The following is a 10,520-nucleotide window of genomic DNA, read 5'->3' as shown; positions in this document are numbered from 1 at the left end:
GGAAACATTCCTTTCAGCCCAAAGTTTTTCTAACAATCAGTTGCTGGTGTTAGCTTACTCACAGAAGTTGTGGTTAAAAGGGAGACCCCAAGTTCTACCTTCAGCACAAAAAAAGGCGAAAACTTAAGACAAGAAATACTTTGGATGATGTTACTTGCGGAAATCATATCCATTTCTAAGTGATTTAAAAAAAATGGGTCTTATTGGGTAGCACTGGAACAGGTTATATAGATCAGATCCACTTGCCTCTATCTCTGGAGTGCTGTGAAGAAAAAAGGTGTGTGATTTGAAGGAGACAAACTAACCAAGGCTATTTCCGAGTTTGGTGCCTAGCCAGAATCAGAGCTCACTCATTTACTAGCGACCATGGCTTGGCAAGGCAACGTGAGCTGAAATTTAGATTTCACCTCTTGCTAGAGGTCCACCTGGTCTCCCCGCTTGGACTCCCAAGCTGAGAGCAGCAAGTGTTGGCGAGCCTAAGCCTAGGAGAGGCGCTGTGGTCCCCCACTAACAGGTTACCTTCTGGACCCACACCCGAGCTTGGGCACTCGCGGTAGGACGCAAGGACCTTATTGTCTCATTCTGCTCCTTTTCTCCCGCCCACTCCAGGTTTTGTCCAATGAGTGTCTCGGGCTCCGCTCACCCCTGCCAGGCTGCACCGCCTCCTGGCGTCTGGACTCCCGGGCGGCGATGGCGGCAGTGCGCGTGCGCGCTGACTCGCAGCTTCCCCGGAGGAGGAGCGAGCGGCGGCTCGGGAAACAGCGGCTCCGCTCTCCGGGCAAGGGCGGCGGCAGCGGTGCTGGGCGGGGCCGGGCTCAGGGCTAGTGGAGCTTTTGCAGGGGCTGTGCGAGGCTCGGTGGGGCTGCGAGGTGCTCGGGCCCGCCGAGAGGCCGTGCGCACTGAGCCGACCTCCGCGGCCACCGCGCTGCTCACTCGGAGTGACGCTGCGCCGGGGTCCCCAGCATGACCGAGCTACGGCAGAGGGCTGTCCGCGAGGACGCACCTCCGGAGGACAAGGTAGTGGCATCGTTGAGTGCGGAGGGGCGCGTCGGCAACCTCGCCCTCTGACCTTTGTCGCGGCCCTAGGCACCAGGCCTGGGCTGCGCACAGGGTCGGCGGGTGTCCTTTGCTCGTGGGGACAGCCGCCTGCGGGCGCGGGGAGCAGCGCGTGAGCTCTGAAGGGTCCTTGCTTTCCCTAGGCCTTTCTGATGTGGAGACTGGACATCCCATAGACCTTGTTTGGGGCCCGGAGAGTGCAATGTAGGCTCACCACCTGCTTTACAAATACTGCTATTAATTGGGGAGTGGGGAGACTCAGGCCATAGCTTTTGTCCCCTGGGACATTAAAACCTTCTTTTGAACTTGATTAAAACATTAAATCTGTTGGTTCTATCAGAGAGGTGTCTTGGTTCACGCGGTGAGCGGGCGGGTTAGTGAGCAGGTGTGTGCTCCCAATGGTGGGTTTGTTTACTGCGCCAAGTGTGGGCATTGATGGGGTAAAGGAGGAAGGTAAGGAGGCCATTTTGGCAGGAACACAGCCAATGTGGGGGCGCTTCTTTGGTTGAAAGTGCGAGGTTTGTGTGAAGTTGAGGAAGGTGGAGAGTGGTTGTTTTACTGTGGACGTTGAATGACAGTATTTGTGGTCAGGATCAGTGAGCGATGTGTAGAACCGACGGAGGCAGCCTGGACCAGAATGATGGAGACTGGTTAACTCAGGGATTGCCAGCTTGTAACCTGCAGAAGCTTTCGTAGGCCTACAAGCTGATAACGGAAATAAGGGTTCTGCTGACGGTGTTTCTAGCCTGTCTTCAATAAAGGAGGATATGCCGCGTTTCGCCAGGTTAATAGTTGACAGGGTTTAGTACCTTTGCTTGTTCGAGACTGGCTTTTCTCTGTGTAGCCCTGGCTGTCCTGGAACTTGATCTGTAGATCAGGCTAGCCTCCATCCCAGAGATACATCTGAGTTCTGTGACTAAAGGCACCCACCTCCCACCCCCCCACCCCCAATGCTGTTTAAAGAAATACGATCAAGTCTAAGCACCCACATTTGTCATCTGAACTTTTATTTGGTTTTAGACAGAATCTCTCTATGAAGCCCTGCTAGCTGGCTTGAACTTCATCCACCTCTGCCTACCCTGTGCTATATAGTTAAAGGCATTAGACCCCAGCCAGCTTGTACCTTTTTTACAGTGTATAAATTGGTTAGAGAGAACATCAGGAAGGAAACAAGCATAAGCCTTAGGGACAGTATGCCAACAGTAATTTACTAGGAAGAATGTTTCAGATGAAAGATAAAGGGTTTAAACAACTTTGTTACTATTGTAGACAGTGGCTCATCAGAGAACTCTGTATTCCTTTGGAGAAAGTTTAGGTCTGAGGTACAGATTTAGGAGTACACTACAAATACTTTTAAATCTCTAATCTCTGAGTATAGTGGATTGGCCTTGAAGAAAACTGTGTTCTGAATACTCCCTGGGGAGTTTGAATGACACCCTGTCTAATTAAGGGTGACTTCAAGCTGTGAAAAGTGGGAGAAGAAAGAAGGTCTAGCTGGGTGTGGTGGAACATGCCTGTGGTCCCAGTGGCAGGTGGATCTCTGAATCCAGCCTGGTCTACAGAGCAAGTTCCAGGATAGCCAGGGTCATATAGAGAAACCCTGTCTTGAAAACAAAACAAACCAACCCAACCAACTAAAGTCTGATAGCTATTGGAATACACGCACACGCACACGCACAGGTGTTTATGTAAAAAGTTAACTATAATAATTAGACAGGCTGGGCAGTGATGGCGCACACCTTTAATCCCAGCACTTGGGAGGCAGAAGCAGATGGATTTCTGAGTTTGAGGCCAGTCTGGTCTACAGAGTGAGTTCCAGGACAGCCAGGGCTATACAGCCCTGTCTTGAAAAACAAAACAAAACAAAAAGTTAGACAAGACAAACAACTGTGATATTAGTAGGGTAGGCAGCTTTTACTTCCCACCCAGCTCTTTGCCTCCATTACCCAAACGTAAAATGTCAGTTGACTCTTAACATTCACTTCTGTATTTTAGGAAGAGGCGATATGAGGAGCTGTCCAGCCTTAGCAATTACAAATGCATTTAAAACCACGTGTGCAGCGAAAGAAACTTGTGGTTGATGCCTGCTAGGTGTATGCTCCCTAAAACATAGCAGTTACGCATTCTTCTTAAAAGATTGTTGTAGGCAATCAGTCCATGCAGGGTAATGATTGCTTATTGTTTCTGAATTGTCTTGCATGGGTTTTTAATAGCAAAATAAATAAAAAAAATGTACCTTATTTTAATAAAAGAAAAATTAAAAAGTGATTTAAAAAATAAAAAAATATGCCAGGTGGTGGTGGCGCACGCCTTTAATCCCAGCACTTGGGAGGCAGAGGCAGGCGGATTTCTGAGTTCGAGGCCAGCCTGGTCTACAGAGTGAGTTCCAGGACAGCCAGGACTACACAGAGAAACCCTGTCTCCAATAACAAAAAAAAAAAAAAAAATAAATAAATAAAATAAAAAAATATTTTCTTTTGATGAATATATGTAAAATTTTTAAAATCTTAATTCTTTAGAAAAAGATTTGCTTTTCTTTATCTTTGTATGTTTATGTGGGTATGGATGCCTATGGGGCCCAGAAGAGGGTGTTGGATCTGCTGGAGCTATTCTTTTGGGTGCTTGTGAGCTGTCTGATGCACATGCTGGGACTGACCTCCGGCTATATGCAAGAGCAGCAGGCACTCTTAACTGTAGAACCATCTCACCACCCAGTTCTTATAATGTTTCATAATCTGGAGGAAGACCTACTGCCGTAATTCTGATTTTGCTAATACCGTTGTACTACAATCCAAGGGTTTAGATATAACAAAGCATTGATGTCTTTTAGAGAAATGAATTGTGAAATTTGAACTCTGTTACTTCATAGTACAAGAATCCAAAGAAAAAATTTCAAGACGATAATTTAAAGAACAATTTTAAATGATTCCTCAAAATGTTATAGTTGCTAAAATGTGTTTGCAAATCTGTCGTGTTAATAGACTATCACAACTATCAAAATAATCTGAAGAATGTGTTTATAAAAGGTCAGGAGGTATTTTGTTATATTTAGCATCTAGAATGGAATTCTCAAAGCTAGTTGCTAATAAAGGAAATGTTCTCTGGGATCTCGAGTCCCAAAGCAGTTGACAAACTAAGACCTTTGGAACTTAAGCTTTAGGACAGTTCTCTGTTGCCTGGTCATGGTTTCCCAGCACAGTTTAGGAAGCTAAAGGGTGAAACCTGGACCGAAATACTAAAAACAATTGGATTGGCATTTCAGGAGACTTTTTGTTCCGGCTTAAATGGAAGGTTCTGGATTTTCTGCTTTATTTAGATGCTGATATGGTTTGAAAATATAGCATTAGTTGTTTCAAGGGCTTCTATTCTAGATGGATGAAGTTAGTATAGACAGGTAGCACGATGTTTATTTATTTAATAACAGAGTCTTGTTGTGTGCTCAGACTTGCTATTTAGCTCAGGCTAGTCTTGAATTGGAAATCCTCCTGTCTCTGTCTTCCCAGGCTTGGTATTAAAGGTATATGCCAACATGGCTAGAAAGGACAATTCACGTTTTAACTGCAGATAAATCAGAGTGTCAGTGAGGTCAGACTTTCACTAGGTTCTGCCACATTACCACTGGTGTAAGTCAGTTGTCAAGCCCTAAATCGTAAGTGGGGAAATTGCATGTGCTTCATTAGGTCATTTGAGTGGATTAGTGTGTGCACAGGGTATGCACTAAGACAGAGCATGGCTCTTGTAAGGACATGTTAGCCACTGTTGCTGCTGGTTAAAATAGGTTTGTTTTTTTTTGTTATTCGAGACAGGGTTTCCTCTGCGTAGCCCTGGCTGTCCTGGAACTCACTCTGTAGACCAGGCTGGCCTCGAACTCAGAAATCCGCCTGCCTCTGCCTCCCAAGTGCTGGGATTAAAGGCTTGTGCCACCACCGCCCGGCTAAAATAGATTTTAATAGAATTTAAATGAATTTTTTAAAATATATATTGGTGTAGCCGGTGTTTGTTACTTTGTGGGTATCTTCTTCCTTCTACCCTTCTCCACCCCTTGTCTCCCACCTGTTTAACTTCCTGACACTAGTTAGGAGAGAAAAGGATGTATGTATGTGCAGTACCTGTGTGCCTGGTGCCCATGGAGCCAGAAGAGGGCGTTGGATCCCTTGGAACTAGAGTTACTGACGGTTGTGAGCAGCCATGTGGGTGCTGGGAACTGAACCTAGGTCCCTTGCAAGAGCAACCAGTGCTGTTAACCAATGAAGACCCTCCAGCCCTGTGTATTATTTCTTTTTTAAAAAATTTTTTACATAAGGAGTGACTTGGGAATTTTTTTTTAAAAGATTTTATTTATTTATTTTATATATATGATGAATACACTGTAGCTATCTTCAGACCCACCAGAAGAGGGCATCAGATCCCATTACAGATGGTTGTGAGCCACCATGTGGTTGCTGGGAATTGAACTCAGGACCTCTGGAAGAGCAGTCAGTTCTCTTAACTGCTGAGCCATCTCTCCAGCCAGTGACATGGGAATTGAAAAAGCAAAAAAAACCTTAACCAAAGCTTGTAGACATTATGCAGTGAAACATGGGAAAAGGTAGGTTTGTTGTATACCCTAGCATTTTAGGGTTCTTAAAAATTTTTATTATTTTATTAATTATTTTATTATTTCATATTTGTTTATGTATTTATTATTTGTTGTCTGAGGTGTGCATTAGCACATTTGGAGATCAGAAGGTAAGTTGCAGAGTGGGTTCTTTTTCTGCCTGTAGGACCCTGGAGTTTGCACTCAGCTGGGTGGTAAACACCTTTATGAATTGAGCTTGCTGGTGTATGTTGGAAAAACAATATTTTATTTTAAAGACTCAGTTACTTCCCAGTTTATGACTGCTTGAAATCCATTTTCCCCTACAAAGCTACTTTTATTCAAAATACTTGGTATTTGCATGCATTACTTTCTTTATGTATATTGCTTTATGATGACTTAATACCCTTTAAAAATGTGAGCTTGTTGTCTTGACTCTAGGACTGCAAGGTGTCTTATAGATTGTTGCTTCATGTAAGCGGTGCCACCATCTGCCAAGTTCAGCTTCTCGCCTAAGGTAACATAGTTAGTTAGGTGTAGGGCTTGGTTGTGTGAGTCATTAAGTTTCTTCTCTCGTGTTGCATAATGCTGCCTTTAAGGATACAGGATTGATGCATTAATTTAAAGTCTTTGCAAGTTCTTACGTTGATGAGTTTTAGTTAAAAAATCTAAATTTTATCTATCTTTATTTCTTGTTTGTTTGTTTATTTATTTATTTATTTAAAGACAGAGTCCCACTATATATTCCTGGCTATCCTGGAACTCAATGTGTAGACCAAGATGATCTTGAACTCATAAAGATCCCAGGCTCTGTCTCTTGAGGGCTGGGATTAAGGGCATGTGCCACCACTTGAGGCTCAGTTTTCTTATGTAATTATAAATAAAAAGTTGGAAAAAAAAATCTCTTAAGTGGAAAATGTTAAAAGCAAGTGAGGTCTCGTGTGTGTGTGTGTGTGTGTGTGTGTGTGTGTGTGGTGAGTGGGGGGAGATTTTTTTTTTTTAGAGAGAAAGTAGATTAGACAATTCTCAGCCATTAGTTCTCTGATTTATATATTTTGAAGTCCATCCCAGAGAGTAGCCACTGGGCCATACATGAATGGATCTCCCTTTTTGGGCTTGGCCACCACAGAACTTCACTCCGGGCAGTGTGAGTGTGTGAGGCTACTAGAGGAAGTGCTGGCCAGGCATGACTAAGCATCAGAACTGTTTGTTCTAGCATCCTCGTCATCAGATTGGCACCTTCCAGAACATTCTCTCTTTCAGTCTGCTGTGTGCGTTGCCTGTGGTTCTAGTATATACATTGTGTCTCTGGTTGAGGCTGATGTCAGTATGTATGGGGTCATATCTATAATTTAATCAGGATTGTGTACTTATGCTCACACGTTGGGGGTGGAACCCAGAGCCTCGACCATGCTTTTTTTTTTTAGGTTTTAGGTTTTTGTTTTTATGGTAGGGTAGGAGGTCAAACTCAGGCTATAATGGTTTCTACTTCAAGCATTCTATGCCCCTAACCCTTAAAACAAAAACCTAAAAATTAGTGTGTGTGTGTGTGTGTGTGTGTGTGTGTGTGTAGGTAAGCATGCTACAGTGAGTGTGTAGAGGTTTGAATTCAGGTCACTATCTCTCAGGCCAAGTCCTTGGTTTTTGGAGAAAAGGTCACTCATTTAATTTAAGCTAGCCCTCAACTCTTGATCGTTCTGCTTCTGCTTGCTAAGTGCTAAGATCATAGGCATGTGTCCCTGACCCTGGCTGAGAAACTCATTGAAAGTCAATCTTGTGATACATTTCACAGTGCACATAATCATTATTTAGATGGTTTGAAGGCGTCTGTCCACTAGTTCTAGTTTTCACAATTGTCTACCCTTGTGAGGTTGTGCAGGCTGATCAGATTCCTTTGCATAGCTTGTTTATCTGCACTTGTGCTGTGACAGTTTCTAGTCCATGACTGGCACAAGAGGCAGTGGGGTTAATAAAGTACAGCCATTCCTCCAGTTTGGAAAAGAGGCTTGGGCTCTTGACTACTAAGTCTGCCAGAGACTTGTTGAATGAATGCTGATTTGTTCCTGGCGTTCAGCAGGGTTTCAGCTTTCCAAGGCCTGCTGGGTAGTAGCTGCTTGACTGGGGGAATAGTGAGGCACCCACCCCACTGCCCCATTAGCCACCTTTCCTGTGCCAGCCACTGATCTTTGACCTCATGTTTATCCAACAGGAATGGCATTGGGCCCACACAGCTGCCTGACCTCGAAAAGTTAAATTGTATCATGTTATTATAAGTGGCGGTGCTTGCTGGATCAGGATTTGAAGGGAAGGGTGCAGTGTAAGGTTCCTTCCTCCTACCTCCCAGAGACACCCCTTCCATGATGAGCTGATGAGCTCCTGGGTGCTGGTATCTGTGGGAAGGCTTGACCTGTCTTGCCTAGATCAGATGTCCTTTTGATTTGGTGCATGTGGCATCAGCCTCTTTGCAATAGGGACCCCATAAAGCCGTCTTGGACTTTTCTTGAAGACTTGACTAAGAGTTTGAAAAGGTGTTGGTGGCACACACCTTTAATCTCAGCACTTAGTCTGGTCTACAGAGCTAGTTCCGGGACAGCCAGGGCTACAGAGAGAAACCTTGTCCCAAAAAACCAACCAACCAACCAGCCAGCCAACCAACCAACCAACCAAACATACAAACGCTTGGGACCTAGGATTTACTGGCTACACTCTGTTTTTGAGTCTCTAATATCGAGGTCTGGCAGTCATGGACACCTCCTACCCCCACTTGCTGTGTCCTTCCATCTGTTTCCTGATTAGTCTTGTGGTTTAGCAGTCTGAACGTATTCTTCTGTCCTTTGATAAGTGCAAGCTTGGTTTGTCTCATGCCTGAGTTTCTCATGTTCTCTATGCTGACCCTGTTCCTACAGTTTCTTTTCCTCCTCAGCTAGAACCACGGATCCTGTAGTTACTCAGGCTTGAAATCTGCTATCCTTGGGCCCCAATGAATAAGCTTGCTGCTAAGTCTGACAAACGGCATTCTACAAAAAGACAACCAACTATTGGATGTATGACTTCCATACGTGTACCGTGTGTGTATGCACACACACACAAAATAAATTAATCTAAATTAAGAAGAAATCTGTTAGTCTTGTAATTCTTCTGTTCCTATGCCCAGTCCAGGACTCAGGTTCAAGCCAAGTGTTACCTAGATGTTTTATCTGCTGCCTGGCACAGTTCTCGTAGTTCAGGAACCTTCGCTGTTGGAAACTCCTCCCTTTGAGCCTCCGCTACCTTCAGGGTGGGCTCTCGCTCCTGCTGCTCTAGTCCATCTGTGCTTTGGATCTTCCAGCACTTGTGAAGCTACACTATGAATTATGGAACAAAGTCATAGACTCCTTTCTGTCTTGGGCGGTGCCTCCTGCTGGGTGCTTCTGGGCCACTGATTGTGGTCCTTGGTTCCAGCTTCTGGAGCATCTTTCATTGTCTTCCACTTCCACTTTGAGCTATCACGGCCTCACTGGGAACGATTCAGGCCTACGTTATAGAAGCCAGTGCGTGTACACATGTGAGAATAAAGTCTGCGAGTGAACTCATGAGAGACACAACTGCGGTTCAGCTCCTGTGCAGGTAGCTGTGTGACTGAAATAGCAGCCATGAGAAATCTCCCACGTTGTCCCTTGGTGCTCATGGAAGCAATGCCCCTAAGGTTCCTTGTAAACAGTGTTTCAAACTTATTCTTGGTTATGAAGAAACAGATAAAGGCAAAAGTTCTTATTGTAGAAGCACAAAAACAAAAAAAAAGGAAGAAATGGTCTTAGTTCTGCTGCTTAGGTACCACTATTAATATTTTTCTATATATCTTGTTTCATTTTAGGCATTTTACACATTCCCACATTAGCTACTTTATTACCTGTGGTTTTCCCATTTTTCTAGAAATGTGATTTGAATATTGAGATTCTAAACTCAGTTGTTTTTTTTTTTTTTTTTTTAAATTTTTTTTAATTTTTTTTTTATTTTTTTTTTTTTTTTTTTTTTTTTTTTTTTTTTTTCGGTTTTTTCGAGACAGGGTTTCTCTGTGTAGTCCTGGCTGTCCTGGAACTCACTCTGTAGACCAGGCTGGCCTGGAGCTCAGAAATCCGCCTGCCTCTGCCTCCCAAGTGCTGGGATTAAAGGCGTGCGCCACCACCGCCCGGCTTGTTTTATCTTTTTGCATGTGAGTGTTTGTCTGCATGTGTGTCTGTATACCACATGCGGCGTGACTGATACCTGCAGAAGCCCAAAATGGGTGTCCAGTTTTCAGATCTGGAGTTTCAGGAGGTTGTGAGCTTCCACGGGGATGCTGGGAATTGGACCTGGATCCTCTGGAACAGCATCTCTTCAGCTCCCTGCATCTTTTTTTTTTTTTTTTTTTTCCGAGACAGGGTTTCTCTGTGTAGCCCTGGCTGTCCTGGAACTCACTTGGTAGACCAGGCTGGCCTCGAACTCAGAAATCCGCCTGCCTCTGCCTCCCAAGTGCTGGGATTAAAGGCGTGCGCCACCACTGCCCGGCTTCCCTGCATCTTTTAAAAAGTATTTTTTTATTGTAGTTATTATTTATTCATTTGTGTGCATGTGGCAGTCAGAGGACAGCTTGTGGGACATGTGTTTTTCCATTCCCTTTGTGGGTTATGGAGACTAAGTTGGGCCACCAGGCTTGGTGGCTGGTGCCATTTTTTTTTTTTTTTTGATTTTTCTTTTCTTTTTTGTTTGTTTTTTTGTTTTTTTTTTTTTTCGAGACAGGGTTTCTCTGTGTAGTCCTGGCTGTCCTGGAACTCACTCTGTAGACCAGGCTGGCCTCGAACTCAGAAATCCGCCTGCCTCTGCTTCCCAAGTGCTGGGATTAAAGGCATGCGCCACCACCGCCCGGCTT

General features: G+C 44.4%; 1 protein-coding gene across 1 annotated transcript in view; it reads left to right on the top strand.

Annotated features, from left to right (window-relative positions):
* The first annotated feature begins 889 nt into the window (after positions 1 to 889).
* Positions 890 to 10,520, top strand: part of Cds2 (CDP-diacylglycerol synthase 2) — a 40,702-nt gene continuing 31,071 nt past the window's right edge. Inside the window, exon 1 of the mRNA XM_028754902.1 lies at positions 890 to 1,017. Coding sequence (XP_028610735.1) covers positions 964 to 1,017 — 54 coding nt within the window. The 5' untranslated portion in view covers positions 890 to 963. The remainder of the gene's footprint in view (positions 1,018 to 10,520) is intronic.

Source organism: Grammomys surdaster, unplaced genomic scaffold (assembly GCF_004785775.1).
Source record: "Grammomys surdaster isolate TR1022 unplaced genomic scaffold, NIH_TR_1.0 129, whole genome shotgun sequence".
NCBI classification, from domain to species: Eukaryota; Metazoa; Chordata; class Mammalia; order Rodentia; family Muridae; genus Grammomys; species Grammomys surdaster.
The sequence above is the reverse complement of the archived record's forward strand: the minus strand, read 5'-3'. Positions and strand labels throughout refer to the sequence as shown.